Consider the following 14,459-nt stretch of genomic DNA (forward strand, 5'->3'; position numbering starts at 1 on the left):
CACACACCAACTTTCAAGGAAACCACAATGGATACTTACGTGACTTTTTCCCCAAAGCCATGCTTAATATAGAAATTTCTTGCCGTAATGTGTAAAACATATTGACCTAAAACATAAATCGCACACAGCTCAAGTAACACAATGTATGTCACATAGTAATACACCATTACTTTATCAAAGTTAATGAAACAACAAGAAAGGAAAATACTGAAAGACGTAGAAATAACAAAATAATATTACACGATCAGTACGTTGCCCAGGACAAGACGTATAAATAAACATGCAGGATAATGAGGGATTGGACATAGAATATACATAATGTATACTACAGGAAGCCTAAATAAAAGTACCGTGTGCCCTAAGTTCTGCTTTGATATCACGCTTTAATATGCAAAGTAACCTTGTGATACGTTAATGTAGCTTAACACCATATTTTGCAGGAATGGCATATCTTTCGCTTCTATATGACCATGACACACTCTAAAAATTGCGGGGTTGGATTTTGCGGGGTCAAAATAATTTGACCCCGTTCGGGGTTGTTTCGTCTGATAAAATTTTCGATCGATTCACTAGTGACCAGAAAAAACGGGGTTATTGCGACCCCGCAAAATCTCTGGTCGAATATTCGGATATTGATAAACAGGGTCACAATGCTTGCGAATCTAATTGCAGTTAGGAAGTAACAAGATGATAAAAAGTACAACATAAAGTTGTTTCATTCAGTAATTCAGAGAAGCAATATGTCAAAATTATGATTTTTCTTGGGACTATTTAATTTCGCGTCAGTCATGGAATTCTATATGCAGCGCGCAGTGATACATAATGTATGTGTGCTGCACGGAAAGATGAGGGGCCGCGACGCGACGCGCCTCGCGCAGTACATGTATGCAGTTGATGTACTGTATTGGCCGGCCGAGTGGGCCGGTGGGGCATGGTTTGGGGATGAGGATCGTGTGATAAGAAGAGCAAAGCGAAAGGTAAGCCTGGATCTGGAGTGAATCTTTTAGTTTTTTAATGACTACTATGTGTTTAGAAAAGTAATTATCGGTACTATTTTCCTCTTATATCTCTTTCTATGTTGTTCATTCACATTAACTAGCGTATAATGCCTAGACCCCTTGTCTATATTATTTATTTTGCAGCGTTGGTGTTAGGGTTTTTAGGCTATGTATGAAACTGTATGGTAGCTAGGGCCTATAGCTATATACTAGTGGTAACACGTTTCTATAGCATATCGCGTGACCGAATTCTGATCGCGATGACCGTATTCTGGGGGATTTTCAAGGTGATATCTTATGGGATTTTGTGAAATTCTGTGAGATATTTAAAAAAATGAAAATTGAGATTTAAAAAGTTGATATATTTCACATACGTTGCTGTAGATATGATGTATGTATGTATTATTTTAGTTTATAAAATATTGCAGAAAAGCTTAAATGACCCAATAGTAATACTGGGGGGTTTTAACGTTACCCCCGTAATGTGACTGACTCTAAGTTGTTAGAGAATCTGAGTTTGAGATACTAGTACATGTACTAATAGGCCTACATGACCTTTGTTATTTGTTCAATGTAGCCGGCCTACATAAATGACTTGGAAGATCTATGCCCCGGCAAATAAGCTGAGATTGGTGCTTTCTTGATTTTGTTTGTAGGTATTCTTTTTGGCCTAGCCAGGCAGACCAACACTGCAAAAGTTCAGATGTAGAATATATCTAACGTTAGGGCCTAGATAACTAGGCCCACGAAGAAAAGAAATTCTAGAAACTCTCTAACTGTAAGGTAGGCCTATGGCTATACGCAACGTAGCAAAAATTCCCTCTATATTCGCATTGCGCTGTACACCATTGCGCATTTCTAATTCTAACGTTAACATTATAGTTCCAGTGCTGGAATGCGTGAATGAAAATTGGTGCTTAAAAAAATTAGAGTTCTAACATTAGATCTTTTTAGATCTGGAAAATCATGACACAGCTCTATTTACAAAGTGCGGATAACTCAACTTTGGTTTTACGGAACTATTGGGCTCCTATTCTGATTTGGAGTCCTATTAAACGTTAGACCTATACCATACACATTTGTGAAAATAATTCGTTATTTTTGGCTGCCCATAAAAGGTCGGATTAATGACCCCGCAAGTCATGCGGGGTTATCTTTTAAATGACCCCGCAATCATGCGGGGTCATTTTGAAATGACCCCGAAATCGTTCGGGGTCATCTAGAAATGACCCCGCAACGGGGTTGAATTTCAACCCCGGCGGGGTTAAATTGTAACCCCGCTGCAGGGTCATTTTTGGGTGACCCCGCAATGCGGGGTTAAAGTGACCCCGCACGGGGTTAGTGCATAGTTGACCAAGTATGCGGGGTCATTTTCAACCCCGTTCGGGGTCATTTTTAACCCCGCATTTTTTAGAGTGCAGAGATGCTAAAGGATTGGCGTTTGGCATACTCTCAAGCTGTTTCGCCGGGGGTAATCTAGGTAAGTGTTTGGTTTAAGTATAACCATAATGATAACTGGCCGTTTTTAGCCCTAAATAAAGCGAATCGTGCAAGAGTTTAGCGATATACGGTTCAGGGAGCTATTAAAGCGTGTTGTCTCTTCTTGAAAAGTGCGCCTCCTGAGGTAAACCCTTGCGGCATTCTCTGCTCATACCTATTGAGAAGTTTTGTAAAAGCTCACTTATAATTTGTGCGAAAGGAGGGTAATCTAAAGCAAAATTAAACCTAAACTACGTATCGTTTCCTAAAAACTAATGATATGAGATTTCTTTGTCGTAATTTTTGCTCAAAGTGCGTATGTCTCTGGAGTGAATGCGATTTTGCTAAGACCATGGGAACGAATGCAGCTTATCTTATCATGGAGACTTTGTAGATTTAAAAGTTTTGATTATTACTTCAAATATTTCATGTCGGTCTGTTGGAATGGAGCACTATAATTGGGTTGGTGGAGATAATAGAAGCTGATTCAGGGCAAATATTTGTTAAAATATCAACATTGTGAGTAATGTCCGGGTTTGTAATATACCTTTGGTATTGTGCTTCTTTAAGTTAGTGTTGCATGGTTTATTTTTATAGTATCATTACAATTATGATATTCTTTGTCACATTTCCATTTTCTTCTAATACAAGTTTTTGTTCTTCGAATTACAGCATTGAAATTATTCCGATACTTTTATATTATATACTATGCATATCATCTCCTATATTTATGAAAATTCTGCTTCAATGAGTAAAGGATGTGTAATTTATGAAATCAAATGATGAATTATAAAAGTGTTAATAACTGAAGAGGGGTTAGGGTTAGTCTTCAGCTCAAACAGTTCAGGTCAGTTCAGTTTATATTTTTTCCCCAGCAAGCAAGAAGTGGAACAAAGTATAATATAATATAATATGATATAATATAAAGCATGCGTAAAACGATTACACAGTTTTATTAATTTCAATCAAGGAAAAAAGAAATACAAAGCGAAAAATTAATCGCATAGCTGAAATAAGTAGTTAAACTGAGAACACATAGGCATGCTTTGAAGGATAACAATAAAGAAGGTAAGGAGAAAGAGTGGTCCACCAAAAAACTAAGCTTGTAATACATGGGTCAGTCAAAACAAGATATGTTATTAATTCCACGTCATCGTTATTCAAACCGTGATTATTTTAAGGTACAGAAAATACAATTCCAGGAAATGCTAGCAATGCTCGAGATGCAAGCACTATCAAATTTTGATGAGCCGTGTGTACCCAACAGAAGAATGGTGAAAAACAAAACAAACAAAAGAACTCACAATAGTGGATATTTACATACAAACATGCGCATGCATTGCCCAAACTCGTAAAAATGAGAACAAAAAAAAAACCCCAAACAAACAAAAAGAGATGAATTCACTGAAAAAGGACGCGACATCGTACAAGGAAGACAACACTGTAACATTACAAAACAACATGCAGAGAGAACAGAAGAGAGGGAAAGGAGCACAGGGGAAAATAGAACGATCTATCTATTTTAGAACACGCCGCTTCATCTCCGCGCCCGGCAAAAGCACGAAAATTATAACGTAAAAATTCTTTATCATTTTATGTTAGAAACAAATATATTTCTAATATATATTTAAGCGTAGTTAGTTTACAAGATTCGTTTATACTGTTGTCAAGGTTGTTCCAAAGTTTTGGTCCACTATATACGAATGTATTTTGGGCATGCACTGTTCTGAATAAGGAAAGGTGGAATTCATTCGATTGTCGCATGGAGTATTTTATAGATATGTCTATTTCTGTGAAATAAATCTTGATATATTTTGGGGAGCTGATGACTGTTTTAATTGAACATAAACTGACCAAGCTGAAATAAATACAAATCATTTGTTTCCAAGATTTTGTGCTAAGAAAACAAACAATAATAGTGTGCGTTTGTCGGTGAAGATTAAAAACAATTCTGAGGGTCGTCTTTTGCAATAATAATAGTTTATCTAATAATGTGTGCTAAGTATTACCCCAAATTAGTATCATTCCATAATTCAGATACGGTAATATAAAAGTTGAATATAGCATCATTAGTGAGATGAGAGAAGCCAGTATCTTAACCTTTTTATTACATCTACATTACGTGAAATAGTATTACAAATATTATTAATGTGACATTTCCATAAAAGTCTACCATCAACACAAACACGTAAAAAATGTAATGGAAGAAACTACTTCTAAATGGGTACTATTAAATATAATTCTATCTGCTGTGTTATCTGAAGAGTTACTGAAAAACAGACATTTTGTCTTTGTCATATTCAGTGATGATTTATTGGCATAAATCCATTGTGTGACATTCTTTAATCCGTCATTTACTGTTCTTTATTGATAACAGAACATCATTGTCAGGGTAAGAATAAAAGAACAAAAGAAGAATAATCTGCGAATAACATGATTGATAATTTGTCCGAAGACCTATGAAAATCATTAGTGCAAATTATAAATAGCAACGGGCCTAACAGGTTTCCTCGTGGGACACCACGGACTGTTGGTATGTTTTGATGCATGTTTATTTGTCTATTTATCAATATCTCCTGTGTAGTTGGTCCACCTTTTGGTTCGATACTGTATGACTTTGCCGGCCAGGCCTCACCTTTTCTGATTCTTGCAGGGATCACCCTACTTATCTTAGGTAAGTTATCACTTCCCCTGACTCTTCCGTGAGTGTTCAATGTTACAATGCGATGTTTTATCATCTGAAACTGCTCAAATCACAAACACCGCAGAAAACGGTAATAACAGGAATTGTGATTGATTACGAATATTCTAGTAGATTTCAATGCACAAAATGTTCTTACAAACTTACCCCTGTCTTGAAAGATTTAGAAAATTATGCCGCCTGTTAAGTTATACCTTTAAACAAAAAATGGTGATAAATTGATTCCTTTAACATTATTTTCTTTTTGAACTGTTTGTATTTTCATTCATGATTTCTCTTTTTGGTCCCACTACCCCCTTTTATTGTATTTTAATCTTTAGTTTTTACATACGGTGCATGCGTCGTTACAGAAATTACAGACTTCATTTATACGGGTTTTTTTCTTGAATGATTTACTACGTCTATGCCGATTTCATACTAGGTCAGTCTTGTATCTTTTTTTCTTTTTTCTTTTTAAACGTGTATTTTTTGTGTATGTGTGTTATACTTGTATGTGATCTTTATGAATTCTATGGTACTCCAGTGTTTTATTTTATATGTGTGTATATGTACACAGGGCCCCCCTGGAAAGCAGTTGAAAAAAACTGAAGGGACTACCCTGTTTAAATAAGACGGAATAAATGAATGAATAATACATGAAAAGTAAGTTTTAAGTTGCAATTGAAGTAAGTTAGGCAAATTTTCATCTTTGCAGCCATATTTCCACTCGTCATCCCTCGAAACATTGAGCTGGGTGCCAAACAAGAGACGCATTCTGCACTTCACATCGCCAGAAATCCATACACACTTCTAGTGTCAGGTTTGTTTGCTTGTTTCTTTCTTTGTTCATTTCCATCTAAGAAGATGGCTGGATAGCCCATATTCAGCTACGCTTAGCTGGTCTTCCATGGGGTCCAATTGGATATGTGAGGTGGGACCACTTCACCGGGTTAAACACCCTGCTGTTTGTGACTGGATATTATGTCTGTTACAACTAACTTGGGCAGGCGCAAACATTCTTGTACTCATTGGGAATTCTGCGGTGGCGGCTACTTTACCAATCTACTTGCGAACAGAACTTGATGTACCAGAGTGGAAAGTCGGTAAGTAATGTTTTGGTAATGAGACGCCATCGGTGTCAGCAAGTATGATGACATTACTGAGATACCATCCGGAAATTCCTAAGGATTCTGTTATGAACTGCGCGACAGTTGTTTGTTTGTTTTTTGTGTTTTTGTGTTGTTTTTTTTTTTTGCTGGAATTGAGCTATAATGTTCTTCGTTTTTTGTTTTTTTTTTACATCATAGTATCTGTTTATCCTTATCATTAATCAATTTTCTTATCTTGTTATATATTCCGTAAAGCCTGTAAGTCTATAGATATCCTCAGATATCGATTTTAATACCACAAGACAATCATCCAAGTGACGGAAAAGGGAGGAATTTTTTGTGACATTCATATTCTTGTCACCAAAACCAATGTTTGTTCAGGTTTTTTTAATACGTGATGTATCGGTTGTAACAAAATAAATATCAGCCCTCACTGCAGTGGAATCTAACACTGGAGAGTTTGGTTGAATATTGAAATAGTTTGACAATAAACGTTGACGGTGAAAAAAAAAATTATCTACTTATACTTTGCCATATAGACCTAAGACAAACATCGTCATATAAATACAGTCTCTGGTTATAAAGTACTTGATTAAATATTTGTATTTTTTTCTTCTATTCAATTGAACACACGACCTGGTCGATGAACAGTTTTACGAGTGTAGATTGCGCGATGTCAATTTAAAAAAAAATGCTATAGATGCGCGGATTTCTTAGTGCCTTGACTGTCTGCACTGCTTTCAGCTATTTCATGACATACCAAAAATATATGTCCTCTTCAGTAGAACGCATGTACAATATCTTGTAATGTATGGGTGGCTAATGTTTAACGGAACTCTGCAATTTTCTTGACCGCACTGAAGACATTGTACCTCTTTTGTCTTTTGTTAATAACTTCTTTTCTTTTTGATAACTTACGCATTTTGATTTTCATGTCATTATCTGTGGTATAGGCCTATATATTTTGGGGATACACCTTTCTATTTCGTATGAAAATTTCATATGGATATCTGATTGTTTTACGCAATCGTCGCAAATATTTTTTTTCCTGCGTATTATTGAGAAAGGTAATACAGGTTATACATTCACGTATGCATATTGAACCACTGTGACACTGTTGTATTAGCACCTGTGTGTGTGTGTGTGTGTGTGTGTGTGTGTGTGTGTGTGTGTGTGTGTGTGTGTGTGATTGTTAAAGTGATAACTTCTACATCATTTTTTTTCTTTCCATCGTTCTTGCAGGTATTGCATTCATGCCGGCTGCTATCTGCCATCTGATATGCGGTCCCCTCGTTGGTTTCTTCAATAGAAAGTTCAAAAAGTTTGTATTTCAAAGCCGCAAGGTTTCAGCAGTCATAGCTGCAATTTCACAATACTATTTGACTATGTTATATATATTTGTTTTAATGGAATGATACTGTAATGTATACAATGCGGTAAAGTTTCATCTGATTTATGTCTTGTATAATTTCGGTATTGTATGATTATTTTTATGTGATATTTGTGAGAAATATGAAAATGAATTGAAATCAAAATTGAAAAATATCGAGACTCGGAATCGTGCATGGAGAGCACTGGAGAGGCTGTGTGTTTTGCGAAGGGTGGCCCGGCTCGGATATTATTGCTAGTACACTGTATTGTGAAATGTCCTTAGCGCTTTGCACACATATTTCAAGTGCAGCACATACGCATACAACATGTTACGAGTCTTGAATGAAGATGTAGGAGTCAGATAATATTGTTTAAACCTTTTGAAGAAATACCAAGAATAGGAAATGGTAATGCTAATATGATATTGACATAATGCTAACCACGGAAGTTCACGGCTCTCAATGGATTGACTGTTTTATGGATTTTTATGGTGATTTTAGTTTTTATTCAATCATTTTTTTAAATGTCATTTTCCACAAAGAATTGAAATCTTAAGAAGATTCCACAGTAGAATTGATTATTTGACTTTGTCGAAAAGATTAAAGTTTTAAACGAGCATACAAACTCTGCGATTATATGAAGAGTTTGTTCGCAAAAACCGATAAGTCCATTTTTGAAGATTTTGAAGTACGGTCTCTGTCATAAAGTACAAAATAATACCTTTTAAATGATATATTGGTCACTACGTATAAAGCTATATTTTTGAAGTTATGATCAAAAGAAGCAAAAAAAAATATTATTCTCTTTATTTTTCTTGACCTTTAATCGCAAATATCTCCATTTGGTAAATACGGACTTATCGGTTTTTGCAAACAAACTCTTTGGACTCAAAACCATGACTCCAGAGTCCGTCTTACTCAGTGAGGAATGCTTAATTGAAATAATGATTACAATTCTATTTTAATGGTTCATTATATTTCTATCATCTTCATTCTCTTTTAAACAGATGGATCTTAATCGTGCTTGGGATGTTGCTTTTGGCTGCAAGTGTCTTCACGGTATGTTTTACGACATTAATAGTAGCTGAGGACAAGTACTGGAAAGAAGTTTAATGAATATTGTTCTTATTATCAAAAAGCAAATAGATCTTTCTCATTGTCATTGATTGTCATCAATGCGAAAATAATGATTCAAAGAAACCAGATGCAAGGTGTGTTTAGAGGCTTTTCAGAGCTTAAGTAACATTTCTAAGTAAAAAGAAAGGAATTAGAATACAATAGAATGCTTGTCCAATGAAACCCTTTTCAGTGTTTCTGTATCTATATCTGTGCTTGCTTGAAGGCTTGATATTAAGATAATTAAAGATCTAGAAATTGAGTGGCATGGTCAAGAGCTTTACGTACTATGTGCTGTGACTATGTTACGAAGTAAGAGAGAACATTAAAAATCAAAGAATAAAAACAGTAAAATAACTATAGTCCATGATGACTATGTGACAATTGGCAGGTATGATTATGATTTAAGAGCTTGAAGCAAAATATACTGTGTATCCGTTTACAAAATCTGAGATATTCAATATTGAACTGAGGCTGCAATGGCGTAAACACGATTTTCCAAGACACCAGATACTCATCTGCGGGTTTTTATTTAACGTAGAGGTATAGTTCTGTTATCAGATAGATTGGTCATGAAATTTAGCCTTGAGGAAATGTGTTCCAAAAACCTGATAACCCCACTTTAACCAATCAACACGTCCTATATGTGTCAGGTGATTTCAAGATGTCTGCCTCCATCACCCCATGTTATACGTTGTGCTGTGCATGCTGTACAGTACACCAGTATGTATGCACGTGCACAATACTGGATAAGCACTAAAGGCTGTAACGCCAAAGTCGCGGTTGAATGCGGATTTCAATATGGAGGCATTTAATGACAGAAGCTTCAAGAGGCTGCTCAGCTTTCGTTTGACCCGGGACGAAAATGGGAAGGCAAGGAATAACAATTACTTTGGCAACGAAGTTTCCCACACATTCGAAACATGGGTCCTGCTTCCCTTGATCCAAGGAACAGTACCCATAGTGCCGAGTTTCGTGAGCATTGCTCAGAAAATGACGAAGTAGTTTATTTGATTTACATACTTTTTAATTATTTTGCGCTGACTTATATTTTCGTATGCGATTGCCATATTGTTATAGCAATGCAGTTTCCAGCACATTTGAAAAATGTCTTCACCATAAGCTTGAAAAATTAGATTCTTTTTTATCCTTAACATCTTCTCCATCATACGTAGTTTTTGACACATGAAAGAATTGTGACCTGCCCATTATCACCCAAGGCCAATGTGCTCACCAAATTTCATGTTCAGATAAACTGCTTGAAAAATGCAGAAGTCGCTCGATCACCAAACACTATGCCCTGATTTATGGCCATAATAAATTTGAAGGAAATATCTTGCATATCTTCATTCCAAAACGAATATGACATGTTATGTGTGGTAAATTTCATGAGCATTGCTAAAAACTGGGCAAATGATTCGATTCGAGAGATTTGCAGCTTATCGATTTTATACCGCGCATAACGGACTTATTGGCTTTTGTAAAACAAGAAACACAATGGGTTTTTGCCAACAAACTCTTCCATAATCTGGATTAGAAAAAAAAAAAACCCAGTATACAAAGACCTTTTGAAGGCCCAATCGGGCCACCATAATGTATCACTTCTCAAAAAATTGTGGCCTGACACCTATTTTGGGTAGCCCCGGTCCACTGGGGCTACCTCTTTGTCGAGCCTTGCCTAAGAATTTTCAACTCCCTGGTTCTTCTTACTACACCAGATTCCATTCGGAAGGAATGTCATCCATCTTATTCCGTCCATAGCCATACTTGGCGCAGGGATTGGTGAGTCTGGCACGACCACGTGTATACGCTTCTTTACATTTTGGCCCATCGAATTCAGCATGTAACAACGTGGAATACATGAGACTATGAAAATATTTGCTATATTATGTACAAGAGGAACAGGCGCAAAATAATAAAGTTGTCGAGAATTATTTTTTTATCAATTTGTCTCTCTCTGTACAAATGAAATTTTGTTACAATATGTATTTGTACAAAGGGAGACAAATCGAAAAAGAAAATATCATGCCCGTATCTTGCTCCCTTTGGTGAATAATCTCTCGCTTTCATTTAAAATGATAAAAGTTATAACAAAAACGGAGCCATGTATTCTTTCTGCTATATTCTTCGTTTATATCGAAAGATAACAAAGTATTAGGATACAATAGGACGAATGTAACGCAAGCACATGCAGCACTACCAAATATCTGAATTATCATAGTCTATATATAAACGCATATATATATGCATATATTATATATATATAGTATATGTATTATGGTATTATTATCCGCGTGTTGGAATAAGAGCATGAAGACGATGAAGACAAACAAGTTGACATACTGCATTAGATTCCAACTTCATAAATGAAGTTGGAATCTAATGCATTATGTCAACTTGTTTGTCTTCATCGTCTAGTATATGTATATATATATATATATATATATATATATATATATATATATATAATATTACTGTATATTTATTCTTCGTCAATGCCTTTACTACTTCATTTTAGTTACCATAACTAAAGAAATGTGCTAATTTGCAATGTTTGCTGTCTTATACCTTGATACAAAATCAGCTTTTACAGACACCACGGCGGCTTTGGTAGTTTTTCAAATCGTAGAAGTCTGGTACGATGGTTCCCATAGCGGGGGTTCAGCCATCTATTCCATTCAGTTTTGCATCGGGAGCATGATAGGTAAGTGAAATTTGCGCAAAGTAATAATGGCACCGCCCATCACCTCTATGCATAAAATTTAACGATATTTAATTTCAGCACCCGGTAAATCATTAATAAATCCTGCCCCCCTCCCCCCCCCCCCCCGAAAAAAAAATAATAAAAAAGATGAGCAACAGAAGAAACAAAATTTAACAAAAACATTTTTTATTGTATACATACAATAATGTTGCAACAGTCATGGAAATACTAGCTGAATAATGAACCTAGCAAGAACAAATTCGTGATCAAGGGTGCTCTCTGAATATTTGATGACATGTAGCACTTTTGCTACCCGTATGTTATATTTGCATGCGTTGACAGCGACTGGCATCATTCTACTTTTTTTTTATTGCAGACGTTGAATGTTGCAAATAGATTGATTTTAGAAACTTCTATTTAATGGCCCCCACAGACCGACATTCAAATAAACGCTTATACCTCCTTAATAACACTAAATAAGGTTTTGCTGTTTTTACGCCTTATGTGATACAACTGAAGTATACATATGCATAAAATGTGATTTAAAAAAAAAATCACTGCTCCTAATGTGAAACAGTGCCTTGAATGTATTTTCTTGAAATTTAGTGTATATACATGTATTACCAAATAAAGATTTTCTGGGGTTCTAGGATATGTAGTCAAAGGTCAAAGGTCAAGTGAAAATGATTTATTTCCACTTTTTTTTTTCGTATCTCGAAAATGGCTCAAGGTATAAGCCTATCTTCATGAAACTTAGTATGAATATGCATTTACTGCCTGACAATGAATTACGCGACTCTTTCAGCTCTCACATGCTGCGCTCGTTATACCAGGAAGGTTATACCAGGGAGGCCACCTCCCTGGTTTTATATGGAGCACTTCCATAACTAGCATTTAAACAGGGAGGTGGGAAGAGATGTAACCGTGCTGTCCGAAATGAGATCATTCGCAAGTAGTGAAAAGTAAACTAAAAGGAGCTGTTGTGACTGTACTTGAAACCCTTTTTCTATGATCATCTCTATGTGCATGCTCCTTCTTTCATGTATGATACTTACCTAACTTCTTCCTCTCATTTTATTTACAGGGTCATTTTCGTCCGGTGAAATAGTGAGAATAATAGGATTCCAATGGTAAGATTTTTTTTTCTTATTTTTTTTTCTCAACTAGGGGTTTATTTGCCTTTAACATCTGAGCTTACAGTACTGACTTGTGATTTTACGAGCGATATCATAAAAAGATTTTGACTGAAATACGTTAGAAATAAAAGCAACGCCAGTTATCTTGATGAGATTGACGGATTTTCATGATCATGTTGCATTTTTTTTTAGACATGAGACAAGGATGGAAATTAAACATTTTAAGGATGTAACCACTGTATAGGCGCCCCATGAAAATAATTCATACAAGTTATTATGTCTACAATATATGATTTGCGCAACATTGCAAAAAGCAATATTTAATCCGCAGAAGAAGAAATATGACGAACGCAAATTCTGCGCCATGGGACCAAATGATTTTATTTCAGATCCGTTGAGCAAGCGCAGATTACAATTCATTCAAACTACGGGACGGTTGTATTAGAGTAATAGCTTTTTTGTTTTGTTTTGCTTTGTTTGTTTGTTTGTTTGTTTGTTTTATTAAGCAGTTTTCAAACAACTCGGGGATAAGAATTCACAAGTTTGAATAAATACGCAGTCTCGCTATTATGAAAAATTAGATCCGGGACTACCTGTCAGGCGCAAGCTCGGAAGTCTGGGGGGGGGGGGGGGGGGGGAGGTGGGAGGGGCGGGGCATTTCATGAAGCGTTTTGTCAGATATTTTTCCGACAATTTCTTATAAGCTACTGAAATCCTTGCATCTGATTGGCTGAGAGCAAGTTTGTCTGACAAATCTGTCTGACAAAATGCTTCATGAAATGCCCCCCTGAGGACTTTTTTTTTTTTTTTACGTAGGTGTGATATTTGCTAACGTGTATTTATGTTGAAACTTTGTCTAGATGGTTTACTGATTACACGATTATAGAGGCAGAATAGTTTAGGTAATCTATGGATTCCTAATTATCCGTTGTTTTCTATTCTGAATAAGTAACATTTTACATTATCGTGATGATAAAGTACAGTAGACTGGTATCTAGATATGACGTCGAACGAGCTACCAGACTTGAATGATTTTGAATCGCCTTTGATAGTCAAACATCACAGAACAGTTTCGAACTTATAACAGTGAGGTAAATCCAGCGCTATTAGATACAATCGGAGAACTGCGTCGATACAGTAGTCATAGTACAACCTCTAGAAGAGCGCTGTGATCAAACCGGTTGTGCAATCGTACTCCATACAAGACAAAAATGTGATAGTTAATGTGAAGTCACTTTTTACGCAGTTGCTAGCAAGTGTATGGTGCTGCCAACGTAACTGATTAGAGATTTTTTTTTCGTGTGACTTCATTGTGTGTGTGTCATTTTCCCCGCCAACAGGACAATGTGGACTGTTGCCATAGCAGTCGCTGTATACTCTCCCTTCTGTGCCTTGCTGAGTAAGATCCCCGAGACAGAAACTAAACTGACCGAAAAAGAAGACCAACAAGTTCTCCTTCCACAACCAGAGATTTCCACTGTTGAGGTGCAACCGCAGCCAAAGAAAAGATGAAGAATGCATTCTATTTCTTCTAAGTTTTTTTTTGTTTTTTTGTTTTTAAATATTTATACATATTTATTCAGTTACTTTTTTAGCTCATGGGAGTCAAAAGCTCAAGTGAACTATTGTGATAATCGTCCGGCGCCCATAGTAGTCGGGTACCTAAGGGGGAGGGGGGGGGGGGGGGGGGGTCACCGTGCATCCCCCCCAGGACTCCTCGAAACTTACATTTTCAGGATCCTCATGACATACCAAAACATAATCAAGATGTTAACAGGAACGAAAAGTGGCTGTTCTAGGTGAAATTTATTGTATTTTATTGTTTTTCATAATTTCTTATGTATTTCTTTGTTTTTCAACTTTTTCA

At 36.1% G+C, this 14,459-nt stretch overlaps 1 protein-coding gene across 1 annotated transcript; it reads left to right on the forward strand.

Moving 5' to 3' along the window:
• The first annotated feature begins 3,366 nt into the window (after window positions 1–3,366).
• On the forward strand, window positions 3,367–14,253 carry LOC139713621 (chromaffin granule amine transporter-like). Its single transcript, XM_071625327.1, has 9 exons — window positions 3,367–5,151; window positions 5,873–5,977; window positions 6,165–6,260; window positions 7,509–7,587; window positions 8,644–8,695; window positions 10,471–10,534; window positions 11,337–11,456; window positions 12,541–12,586; window positions 13,933–14,253. Exons 1-9 carry the CDS (start codon window positions 5,025–5,027, stop codon window positions 14,102–14,104), a joined length of 861 nt encoding a protein of 286 aa, XP_071481428.1. The 5' UTR covers window positions 3,367–5,024; the 3' UTR covers window positions 14,105–14,253.
• The last annotated feature ends 206 nt before the right edge of the window (window positions 14,254–14,459 follow it).

Source organism: Diadema antillarum, unplaced genomic scaffold (assembly GCF_040938485.1).
Source record: "Diadema antillarum isolate AM-2024a unplaced genomic scaffold, OU_Dant_1.0 seq00002018_RagTag, whole genome shotgun sequence".
NCBI classification, from domain to species: domain Eukaryota; kingdom Metazoa; phylum Echinodermata; class Echinoidea; order Diadematoida; family Diadematidae; genus Diadema; species Diadema antillarum.

Bases quoted from the DNA above. Each gene is read 5' to 3' on its own strand.
- LOC139713621 (XM_071625327.1), top strand. From the start codon at position 5,025: ATGTTTATTTGTCTATTTATCAATATCTCCTGTGTAGTTGGTCCACCT. The intron at 7,588-8,643 runs GTTTGTATTTCA...TCTTTTAAACAG, and splicing joins TTCAATAGAAAGTTCAAAAA to ATGGATCTTAATCGTGCTTG. The intron at 11,457-12,540 runs GTAAGTGAAATT...TTTTATTTACAG, and splicing joins TTGCATCGGGAGCATGATAG to GGTCATTTTCGTCCGGTGAA.